Source organism: Clytia hemisphaerica, unplaced genomic scaffold (assembly GCF_902728285.1).
Source record: "Clytia hemisphaerica strain Z4C2 unplaced genomic scaffold, Clytia hemisphaerica genome assembly, whole genome shotgun sequence".
Lineage (NCBI taxonomy): Eukaryota > Metazoa > Cnidaria > Hydrozoa > Leptothecata > Clytiidae > Clytia > Clytia hemisphaerica.
Genome location: NW_027104056.1, coordinates 265,242 through 278,051, shown reverse-complemented (window position 1 = coordinate 278,051; position 12,810 = coordinate 265,242). Strand labels below are relative to the sequence as shown.

The 12,810-nt window shown below is 45.1% G+C and overlaps 1 protein-coding gene across 1 annotated transcript; it reads left to right on the top strand.

Moving 5' to 3' along the window:
• LOC136812204 (uncharacterized) lies at positions 1 to 3,995 on the top strand. The gene is made up of 6 exons (XM_067068687.1): positions 1 to 44; positions 176 to 417; positions 838 to 1,483; positions 1,853 to 2,474; positions 2,625 to 2,983; positions 3,198 to 3,995. Exons 2-6 carry the CDS (start codon positions 178 to 180, stop codon positions 3,548 to 3,550), a joined length of 2,220 nt encoding a protein of 739 aa, XP_066924788.1. The 5' UTR covers positions 1 to 44; positions 176 to 177; the 3' UTR covers positions 3,551 to 3,995.
• Positions 3,996 to 12,810: the final 8,815 nt, after the last annotated feature.

The window sequence follows — 12,810 nt, the reverse complement described above, 5'->3', positions numbered from 1 at the left end:
ATCAAGCAGTGCGCTTGAAGAGAAGAGATGCTCTCAACATTTATGTAAGTACAAACTTTGTTTCGTTCTTGTTTAATTTTACTTCTTATCTTCTAATATAAAATCATTAGCCATATTTTATTTATTCTAAATATATCATAATGCCTTATTCTGATATCCATGTTTATCTTTTCAGTCATGAACCCAATTCAGCAAATTCAAGAAATCTTTGGCACCATCCAACCAATTGTTCTCTCGGCGAAAGGACCACTGTATCGTTGCGTGGAAGCTTACTGCAGGTTTTTTGGACACAACTTAAGCCGTCATCTGATCGAAAGTCATAAATGGGAAAAAGGATCTGCAAAGCTCGAATCATCTTGTCGTGTGACACTCTTTCGTTATCTGCATACAAAATCGAAATATTCAAAGCAACCACAGGTAACCCATTTCATAACCGTCAATGTTTTTTTTAATTTATCGGTTTCAAGTCCTCACGACCACCGGGTCCTTTACGGTCACGTAGCTCCCTTCTGTCAACTTTTCATGACTTCGGACCACTTTTTTTGGAATCTACACCCAAAAAAACATAAAATATCGAAACCTGGTCAAAAATTTCCAAGTGACCCTGACCCGATTCGAACTCGGTACCCCCAGTGCGTGAACCAGCGCCTTATACCACTCGGCCAACTTCGCATTGATAAAGTTATCTCCTTTGAACGGTGTCATGCCATTTGTGACTGGATGGCGAAGCGTTCGTTGAAAAATTATTAATTCTTTAGTTAATCGACTGATTTTGCTCTCAAAGGTAGCGAATCGAGTGGGTAAATTAATTTTTAAAATTCCATTTAACTTCTTCAGGTTTGCAAACCGTGTGGAATTTGTGTTAGAGACATAGACAAACACATCAAAAGATACCACGGGAAATTTGGAGCTGACCATTTAATTTTCAAAGCCATGAACTGTGACATTGCCAAGGTAACACCTTTACAAAATTATGTCAAAGGAAATCTCATATGCCCACCTGCACAGAATTCGATCAATGAATGTTTGAACGACTACAAGAATGATAAAGCTCCAACGTATAAGAAACCATCGTTCGCTATCAACTGTCGTGACATTAAAGAGAGCGATATTAGACAACATAAACTGAAAACTCTGACAGACTTTAAACACATCTATGACAACTACCGAGCTTTTTCCGAAGATTTCAATGATTGGTTGCAACACGTACTAAACCATTCCCCTCGAGCATCGAAGCAAATTGTAACAAACCTTCAAGAAATATGGCTTTCCGTCGACCCTACACTAACTTTGTACCCGAACAAGCTTTCCGATACAAATGCTCTTGAAGACTCATTCTTCCTTCCACATTTCACAAAACTGAAAGACCACAATTTGCAAATGAATCGTTCTAAAAGTCAATTAAAGCCGACCACTCTCTGCTCGAAGCTTTCATCTTTGCGGAAACTCATCGAATTCTCTACTAGCCGTCAGCTCTTTTTAGGTATGTTAGCTTATCATTTTTGGAGTTAATAAGTTCTATCCATTATTTGAGAACACATTCAAGATGGCCTAAAGTTGCTACTAATATTGATTCAAGTCACTGCATGAAATAAGAGGATTAAACATTTTATCACTTTTGTAAAGTTGATGTTTACAAAAGGTTAACGCAGCCTAAACTTGATATGAAGTTTACGCATGCAGGAATATCTTCTCTGCGTAAGCGTAAACTTAATATGAAGTTTACGCATGCAGGAATATCACTTCTGCGCAATCTATATTTTGTTAAAAAGAGTATTGTCAGGCTTTATAGAGGTGCTATTAAGTAAGTGGACATTTTGTATTTAAATAAAGTCTATAATTTACCATTCAGGGTTGACCTATCCGGACATGCAGCGTATCCGAAGTAAAACTCAAGAATTCAACAGAAGACTCCATCCGTATTGCAAGGAACGTCAATCTGCAATGCAAGATTTCAAATTGGAGAAATTGATAACGAACACTGATTGCAAGATCTTTGGCAATAGTGACAGGGCAAAAGAGATTTTATCAAATCTCAATGGTATTGATAAATTCACATCTCCTAATTATACTTCAGAACAAGCCATATCTTGTCAAAACTACCTGATGTTTACGCTTTGCATAACAAATGCATTGAGGGCATCCAACCTCATTAACCTTTCAATAGCTGATTTGCAAAATGCTGTACACGATAAAGAATACGATGCAATGGTGATATCAAGCACTAAGTACAAGACCTCGATGCTTTATGGAAAGAAGAGCATTGTCTGCTCTGAAATGCTTTTCTCACATTTGAACAAATTTGCTGTTCACTTCCGACCAAAGATAGCTCGCACCAACGATGCAGACCTTCAACTCAGCGAAAGATATTTGTTTCTATCAAGCAAAGGTGGAGAAAAGATGTCACACTCTTGTATTTCTAACGGAATCACTCATTTATTCCATTCAGTGCCAGCATTAAAGAAAAGGAAAAAGTAAGAACTAAGAACATTTTCGAAATGAATTTTTTCATTGGTCGGCCTTTTTTTAATACCATGCTATCCTGTAAGAGGATATTCTTTATCCATTTAAGTATTTTTAGTGTTTCACTTATTAAACCTTCTCTAAATATTCATATTTTTTAGCTTGGATCGTATCAGTCCAACGAAAATCAGGCAGTCCATTGCATCCCATTTGACCGCTATACGAAATGAACCCGTCGACAGCTTAGCTCACAATTTTATGAAGAACAGACCTAGCACAACGGCCAAATTCTACATACAAACGTGGAATAACCGTGAGACTGTTCGCCTGGCTATGCAATGTATTTCTGACTTCACCGTATCGAGCTCGACAGAGACTGCAGAGGATTTATCTTTTACAGAAGAAAAAATGGAGACGTCTTCGACTAAGGTGAGCGAGTGGATGGCAGATCAAGCAGAGCTTTTGACCAGTACATTTGATGCAAACCTCTCCGATGAAAGTCTTCAAAATATACTGGACGGTAATAATAACCATTTTAAATATATCTTACTCTTCCATAATATTTTTTTGAGTTTTTCCTTGCAGATATAGAATTTTCCTTCACAAATACAGAGTTTTCCCTTGCCTGTCAAAGGATGATAGACTTCTCACATCAGTACTGCAACTTTAAAATTACAATTTCTTATAAATTCTTTATCAAAATTAAATAAAAAATCTACTTGATTTTCATTCAGATCTCAGCGTAGAAGAGGAGATTAACTTGACTCGACCGGACGAACAACAAAATGATCCTGAGAAAATGGAGGAAGACGAATTTCAAACATGGTTCATTTCGCGCTCACTTAATCCAAAAGACACGTGTTCCATCATATATTATTGTCGTGATATGATCAAAGATGAAAAACCCATTTCCAAAGCCACATGGAAAGACATCAAATCTGAGCACGGTTTGAAGTTGACTTGGAGTACTCACGTTTACGAATCGCTTAAATCCATGAAACGTAAATTCAAAAAGGACATAAGAAATGGTGATGAGAAATATTTTGAGAAAGCATTGGAAATTTCTAGGAAGACGTGTTGTTATTAATAGAGAAATATATTTATATAACCCTTTGTATTAGAATTTATAAAGTTTCAGACTCCGATCAACATAAAGCTTTTAACTCTTTTCAGAAAAAGAAAATAAAAATGACGATTTGTTGGAAATTGATAATGTATCTTCATGTGGCGTACACTGTGCTATTGATATTGGGTCTGTTAATTCGTGATATTTTGAAGTATAGAGCAAGGTACATCTCAAAATTTCTTCTTCTTTTGCCTTTTTTTATAATGAGATGTTTCAATTTTGTAAATCTTTTTGGTATTATTTGTTCAGGCGAAGAAATCTTAATGATGACACTGAGGACGTTTGATCTACGGATGGTGTTGCGTTATGTGAGCAGTAATTTTAGGATGAAATATTTATTTATTTATTTTATGATATACGAATTCGTGTTAAAGAAAACAATGTAGCAGTTGATAAATAATCGAAATACCTCCTTTGGGTACCGATTCCAATGGGACAAATTGATGCCTCTCTCTACAGCCCTCCATAACCTACAAAAGCCCTTCAGACACGCTCTGCCTAGCTCTCAATCAAAGCCAGCACTCTCCATCAGTCAGCCGAAGCCTTTAGAAGGCCTCAAAAGGCTTGAAAATTTGCGAAAATTGCCTAATACTGCCTATCATTGGAACTGCACAAATCTAAAATAACTCTGCTAGATTCTTGAGGTCGGTTTAGAACCTCTTGAAGGTTTCCCGAGGCTCACGGGGGTTTTTAAAGCTTTCGGAATTCGTCAATTGAAAATGTCACACAACCCCTTCTCACCTACGGGTACCACCGTGCACCGGCCCTGTGGGTTCCGGCAGACGTTCCCGGGAGTTCCATTGATGTCAACCGGCTAGGGGGGATGTTAAGGTACTCCTCTGCACCGGTTGGAGTGCTTCAAAGTTCCTCAAAGTGTCGTCAAAGGCCGGCAAAAATTGGAAAAATGGCGAAAATTGGTCAAAATCGGAAAAAATGACCTCATTCCCGTATCACCGTGCACCGGCCCTGTGGGTTCCGGCAGACGTTCCCGGGAGTTCCATTGATGTCAACCGGCTAGGGGGGATGTGAAGGTACTCCTCTGCACCGGTTGGAGTGCTTCAAAGTTCCTCAAAGTGTCGTGAGAACCCGGCAAAAATTGGAAAAATGGCGAAAATTGGTCAAAATCGGAAAAAATGACCTCCTTCCCGTACCACCGTGCACCGGCCCTGGGGGTCCCGGCAGACGTTCTTATGAGTTCCATTGATGTCAACCGGCTAGGGGGATGTGAAGGTACTCCTCTGCACCGGTTGGAGTGCTTCAAAGTTCCTCAAAGTGCCGTAAAAAGCCGGCGAAAATTGCCAAAAACGACCTACTCAATTGAAAATGTCACACAACCCCTTCTCACCTACGGGTACCACCGTGCACCGGCCCTGTGGGTTCCGGCAGACGTTCCCGGGAGTTCCATTGATGTCAACCGGCTAGGGGGGATGTTAAGGTACTCCTCTGCACCGGTTGGAGTGCTTCAAAGTTCCTCAAAGTGTCGTCAAAGGCCGGCAAAAATTGGAAAAATGGCGAAAATTGGTCAAAATCGGAAAAAATGACCTCATTCCCGTATCACCGTGCACCGGCGCTGTGGGTTCCGGCAGACGTTCCCGGGAGTTCCATTGGTGTCAACCGGCTAGGGGGTATGTGTAGGTACTCCCCTGAACCGGTTGGGGTGCTTCAAAGTTCCTGAAAATGTCGTGAGAAACCGGCAAAAATGAGTAAAAATGACCTCCTTTCGGTACACACCCCGGTTAGACCAAATTTGGCCTCTACAGGCCTCCACAGCCTACCACAGCCCTTCGCATCCATTCGGATGCCCTCTGCCTTGCTCTCCCTCATGGCCAGCACCCTCCATCAGTCATCCGAAGCCTTCAAAAGGCTTGGAAAAGCTTGGAAGGGCTTGAAAGTTTGCGAAAATTGGTCAAAATCGGAAAAAATGACCTCATTCCCGTATCACCGTGCACCGGCCCTGTGTGTTCCGGCAGACGTTCCCGGGAGTTCCATTGATGTCAACCGGCTAGGGGGGATGTGAAGGTACTCCTCTGCACCGGTTGGAGTGCTTCAAAGTTCCTCAAAGTGTCGTCAAAGGCCGGCGAAAATTGCCAAAAACGACCTACTCAATTGAAAATGTCACACAACCCCTTCTCACCTACGGGTACCACCGTGCACCGGCCCTGTGGGTTCCGGCAGACGTTCCCGGGAGTTCCATTGATGTCAACCGGCTAGGGGGGATGTTAAGGTACTCCTCTGCACCGGTTGGAGTGCTTCAAAGTTCCTCAAAGTGTCGTCAAAGGCCGGCAAAAATTGGAAAAATGGCGAAAATTGGTCAAAATCGGAAAAAATGACCTCATTCCCGTACCACCGTGCACCGGCCCTGTGGGTTCCGGCAGACGTTCCCGGGAGTTCCATTGGTGTCAACCGGCTAGGGGGTATGTGTAGGTACTCCCCTGAACCGGTTGGGGTGCTTCAAAGTTCCTGAAAATGTCGTGAGAAACCGGCAAAAATGAGTAAAAATGACCTCCTTTCGGTACACACCCCGGTTAGACCAAATTTGGCCTCTACAGGCCTCCACAGCCTACCACAGCCCTTCGCATCCATTCGGATGCCCTCTGCCTTGCTCTCCCTCATGGCCAGCACCCTCCATCAGTCATCCGAAGCCTTCAAAAGGCTTGGAAAAGCTTGGAAGGGCTTGAAAATTTGCCAAAATTGGTCAAAATTGGATAAAAACGGTACCGCCGCGCACGGCCCCTGGGGGTCCCGGCCGGGTGTCCGGGGAGTCCCACCGGTGCCCACCGGTCAGGGGGTATGTGAGGGTACACGCCTGCACCGTTGGGGGTCCTTCAAAGTTCCTCAAAGTATCGTCAAAAGCCGGCAAAAATCGTTCTGGCTCGCTCCGTGGACCGATTTCGGGGCCTCCCGGACACCGAACGGGGGTCCCCGAACGGTCCCCCGGACTTGGGCCGACAATGGGTTGGTGTGTGTTTGGTGTTGTTTTGTGAGTGTTTGCTGCTTGTTTGGCAATCGACGGTTTTCCTCCGCGTTATCCTCTTGCTCTGCCTTTTCTCTCTCCTTTGCGGGCTCCTCCGATATCCCTCTGTCTCCCTCTTCTATCTGCTCGGGTCTCTCCTGCCTTCTCGCCCTCCTTGGTCCCCCTCCTCCAAGTGGCTCGTTTTCCACCCCGCTCCCTCCTTTCCCACACTTGTGCCTAGATCACGATCGTCCCCTAGCTCGAGGTTCTGAGATCCATGAGCACCTTTACGCCTCGGCCGCCTTTCTTCCTACTTCCCGTTCTCAGATTCAATGCCCCACCCCCACCCTCCTTGAGCCCTGTGTTTGTTTATTCGTTAGATTTCTTTTCTCGTGCTACTCGCCCGGCGGCGATTTTTCTCTCCTTCTTTCCCTTTGCTCCCCCTCTCTCCTTCCTCTTCTCCCGTCCGCGTTGTCTTCTCGCGTAGTCTAGCTTTGTTTTTAGCGGGCTCCGCCCGTCTGACGGTTCTACCTCGCGCGGGTCGCTCTCTGCGACCTATACTTATGTCCGCACACACCGTCGCTTCCTTGCGTGTCTTATCGCTTCGCTGTGCTCCCCCACGCCTCGCCCGCGCGCACGCGCTCGGACTGATGCCTGGCCATCCCAGGCCCATCCGGAACATTAAGAGGTTCCAACTTCAGGCGGCCTAAACCGGAGATTAGAAGTTGACATAGTTTCCGGATTCGTTCCGGCTTTTTGCCGGGCCTTCGGAAGCCCCGCTGGCTGGAATGGGTCGACGGCACCCTTCTGCTCGCTCAGGACCGTTTTCAAACGTAAGGAAGTCTTAAGTGACTTTTGGGGGCGATCAGAATATATGTCCGTAGCTCGATCATCGAGTGATACAGAGAGCGCGTATTCTGCGAGTCGTCTCTCTCGCTGACTGCTGACAGACAGCCTTTATCGTTTCTTCGCTCGCCTCCATCTAGAGCATGTCGTTTCTCTCACCGTTCTCTTGCTTAATTCTTTTTCCCATCCTCGTCGAAATTACTTTCCGGCTTGTACCATCCTTGTGCTCACATCAGTCAGTTTTCCTTCCTTCTCCGCACTTTTCACTCAAGCCACTCTTTCGTCTAAGGAGGAACGTGAGGCGAAAACCCTTTTTTCCGCCCTAGGCGCTGTTCCCGTTCTCTTTTGCCCAGTCAAACCCTCCCCAGTCCCTCAAATGCAAACCTTGTTCTCCACTCAAAAATCTAAGATCGCTGTGCCGCTTTATTGCTTACGCTTCAAATGGCGCCAAGCGAACATTCTCTTTTAGGCCATTCATTTGCTTGCTCTAAACTCGCTGAATTTCTTGATTCCCTACATATATCAGCCCCTGTTTGAAAGCCTTTATATCACAGCAGTGAAAGTCCTCCGTTTAGACGAATTTCATAAGCCAGAACCAACGGCTATGGACCCGCACCAACCCACCCCACTTCCATTATTTGGACGCACACCTGCCGTGGGTGTGCCCGACCCCACCGGGTTTTTTCCCGGACTTTTCAGACCCCCGGAACTCCCCGGCAAGCCTCCGGAACTCGCGACTTTCTGCAAGCTTTGGGGGCTCCTGCAAGGCCCCAAAGGCTTGTTATAATGAACTCGAAAAGTGGAAAAGACGTCCGGGCATAAAGACCGGCGATTTGGGTCGTTTGGGGCATTATACCGGCTTTTCCCGGCTCAGGAAAGTCCGGAAATGCCCTTTTTAAGAGTACCGTAACCATAGCTCGGTCTGGCCCCCCCCCCCCTTCCTTAACGTTGAAAACGGTCTGAGAGAAGCAGAAGGGTGCCTTCGACCATTCCAGCCAAGCTGGGGCTTCCGAAGGCCCGGCAAAAGTCCGGAACGAATCCGGAAAACCGTTAATGTCAACTTTCTAAATCTCCGGTTTTAAAGGCACGCCTGAAGTTGGAAGGCCTTCCTTAATGTTCTGATGGGCTGGGATGGACGCAGGGCATCAGTCCCGACCCGTACGACCCCCGGTGGCCCGGTCCTGACCCGGACAGGGCCGTCCAGCGGGTCAAAATGGCGATTTTTGGGCATGCGGAAATCCCTTTATAGCGAGACCCCCGGGACCTCCCAGACATCCAAACCGGTCGATATGCAAAGCATGTGTGCCACCCTTTTCGGCCCAGGTCCGGGGGACCGTTCGGGGACCCCCGTTCGGTGTCCGGGAGGCCCCGAAATCGGTCCACGGAGCGAGCCAGAACGATTTTTGCCGGCTTTTGACGATACTTTGAGGAACTTTGAAGGACCCCCAACGGTGCAGGCGTGTACCCTCACATACCCCCTGACCGGTGGGCACCGGTGGGACTCCCCGGACACCCGGCCGGGACCCCCAGGGGCCGTGCGCGGCGGTACCGTTTTTATCCAATTTTGACCAATTTTGGCAAATTTTCAAGCCCTTCCAAGCTTTTCCAAGCCTTTTGAAGGCTTCGGATGACTGATGGAGGGTGCTGGCCATGAGGGAGAGCAAGGCAGAGGGCATCCGAATGGATGCGAAGGGCTGTGGTAGGCTGTGGAGGCCTGTAGAGGCCAAATTTGGTCTAACCGGGGTGGGTACCGAAAGGAGGTCATTTTTACTCATTTTTGCCGGTTTCTCACGACATTTTCAGGAACTTTGAAGCACCCCAACCGGTTCAGGGGAGTACCTACACATACCCCCTAGCCGGTTGACATCAATGGAACTCATAAGAACGTCTGCCGGGACCCCCAGGGCCGTTGCACGGTGGTACGGGAAGGAGGTCATTTTTTCCGATTTTGACCAATTTTCGCCATTTTTCCAATTTTTTGCCGGGTTCTCACGACACTTTGAGGAACTTTGAAGCACCCCAACCGGTTGCAGAGGAGTACCTACACATACCCCCCTAGCCGGTTGACATCAATGGAACTCCCGGGAACGTCTGCCGGAACCCACAGGGCCGGTGCACGGTGGTACGTAGGGGAAGGGGTTTTTCCGATTTTGACCAATTTTCGCCGTAGGTCGTTTTTTCCAATTTTTGCCGGGTTCTCACGACACTTTGAGGAACTTTGAAGCACTCCAACCGGTGCAGAGGAGTACCTTCACATCCCCCCTAGCCGGTTGACATCAATGGAACTCCCGGGAACGTCTACCGGGACCCACAGGGCCGGTGCACGGTGATACGGGAATGAGGTCATTTTTTCCGACATTTTGATGCAATTGTCCGCCAAATTCTTGTGTCCAACTCATTTTTGCCGGTTTCTCACGACATTTTCAGGAACTTTGAAGCACCCCAACCGGTTCAGGGGAGTACCTACAATACCCCCTAGCCGGTTGACACCAATGGAACTCCCGGGAACGTCTGCCGGAACCCACAGGGCCGGTGCACGGTGGTACGGGAAGGAGGTCATTTTTTCCGATTTTGACCAATTTTCGCCATTTTTCCAATTTTTGCCGGGTTCTCACGACACTTTGAGGAACTTTGAAGCACTCCAACCGGTGCAGAGGAGTACCTTCACATCCCCCCTAGCCGGTTGACATCAATGGAACTCCCGGGAACGTCTGCCGGGACCCACAGGGCCGGTGCACGGTGGTACCCGTAGGTGAGAAGGGGTTGTGTGACATTTTCAATTGAGTAGGTCGTTTTTGGCAATTTTCGCCGGCTTTTTACGGCACTTTGAGGAACTTTGAAGCACTCCAACCGGTGCAGAGGAGTACCTTCACATCCCCCTAGCCGGTTGACATCAATGGAACTCATAAGAACGTCTGCCGGGACCCCCAGGGACGCGCATCGTGAATCGTAAACCGTTAGATCGTGCATCTTAAATTACACCAACCCGCTTTGAGGCCCATTTTCGCAACTATAGTACCGTGAGATCATACAACTTGCATCAGGGAGGCTAACATGCTACGATGTTTGGCGAGGTATGATAACAAGCAGAAATCTCGCTTGAACAGAATTTCTGGCATCAAAACAAAATTAGGGCTAGGACTTACTAAATTGAAAAACGTTGCATGGTCACACGACAATTTATACTTTACGGGTTTCCCCTTAGGTGGTATGATGCAATTTGCTTTCCTTCGCATTCTGTTTGTATAGTGGGCATTCGATAATGTAGATTTTCTTCTTTTTTCAGGAGTGCTCGACTTCAACACAAGCTGAAACTGCTTTGGATAGATAGAAGACCTGATATATAAAGATATTTGAATTTTTGATTATTTATAAACCACTACCCTTATTCTTGTCAAAAAATACAAACTCCGTATGACCCAAGAAGTACAGATTGTAAACTTGTTAAACAAATTCGGTTTGAGGAGACGGATAGGAATGACCAGAAGTACAAATTGTAAAACTTGTTAAACAAGTCGGTTAGTCCAAGGATTGAGCCGAGAACGCTTGCAGAAAGCTTGCAGAACGCCCGCGAACTCCTGCGCGGGTGAAAATTAATCTGTCTATATTTTTTCAAGCGAACAATAAGCAAAGCGATTCTAGCTTTACGATGGCGCCGCGGATCATCATGGATAGTATTCAATTATCAATCCTTTTATTTTCATTCTAAATTTTGCAAAAAGGAAATATAGAAAACTCTCTATTCACATACTGAATTTGAAGATCTTCTATGTGGCGTTTTTTTGTAACTGCAAAAAACTGATTTTTGTCCCGCTTTTAGCAGGACATCAGCTTAAGTGCTGGCGTCAGCATAGGGTACAAAGTCCAAACATGTGTTTCCCGTAATTTTTGTATGAAGAGTTAGGTCTATACTGTTATATATCGCTGGAAAGCTAAGATCACGGAACGCTTTAGGTTTGACGTCAAAAATGTTGCGACGACCCACGGCATGGCCGAACATGTTGGGCCTGTTGGACCATGCACGGGCCACAAAAATATGATACTGTGAGTGGTCCTAAATCCAACAGCCCTGCCTATATCCGACCCTCCAAATAACTGCTATGAAAAAAAATTCTATGTTTACAAATATTCCCTCTCCAAGTTGAACAATAACTGTATTTCAAGAAGTCTCGAAACAAAAAATCTAACAAGATGAATATAATGTCAAGATGTCAATTAATGTGATAAAATAATTACCTCTATTATTCTGAATCCGTTGCTTGTGTTTAAATCAAAATGTTAACAATTTTGTAATAAAAGATTATGTTTTGTTATAGAAGCAATTATATAATGTTTTGGTTCAATTGGTTAAGTGTATCGAATCTCTCAGTTTAGTTGACAATTTGGTATCTTTGTGCGTCACAGCGAAAGGTTTGTTTTTATTTTAGTTTGTACTTTGAAAGACCCCATCGGATTTAGGCAGTGGTGTCGGATTTAGACCTCTCCGGTACATCATAGGAATAGTAGAATTTGATTTTATTCTTTCCTGTTTCATCATCCATTGTTAAATATTTTCATTCACAATTCAAATTCCAAATACCAGTTTGATCAGAAAGTTGTAAAAGTACAAAAAACGATCCAGAAAAATTCTGCTTTGAATAGGAGAAGACCAGAAAAGGGAACGGGATAAAGATAACAAGCTAGATGCTGAAGCTACTGATGATGAAAGTTAGTAGCAAGCGAGAAGAAAAATGAATATAGCGTTTTAGCGAAAAGCACAACGCAATAAATTCATCATGATTGTTGTGGGGGGGAGAGGGAAGGGTTTGTAGCAGGTTGTAAAAAAAAATAGAAAAGTTCTGGTCGCAAAAATCAGTTTTGACAATTGAATCATGCTTGATGGTGAGCATTGCTATCAATAATGTTTTTATGTAAAAAACATAGAAATGAATATAAGAAAAATCCAATGAAAAAATCTGCAACACGGCAATTCCGGCATTTTCAACCGGAAAAATTTTTTTCTCAAAAATCGAACTTGGCCATGTTTGGGCATTGTTAATACACATCTTGAGCAAAAAAATCAGAAAAAACTAATGATCCTGTAACCTTGTAACGTGTAACCTTGTAACCCCGTAACCCTGTAACCATGTAACCCTGTAACTGTGTAAACCTGTAACCATGTAAATGTGTAACCTTGTAACCATGTAACTGTGTGACCCTGTAACCATGTAAACCCTGTAACCTTGTTACCCTGTAACTGTGAACCTTGTAACCTAGCAACCTTGCAACCTGTAACATGTAACTCTGTAACTTGTAACCACTTCCCTTGAACTATTTACCAAAATTGAAGACACAGAGCTGATTGGATTTGACTTGTCGGTCTGGACTAGATTTCAGAATTACGGTGCGGGCTGCGGGACCTTCCCGTAAGGACGATTGCCGG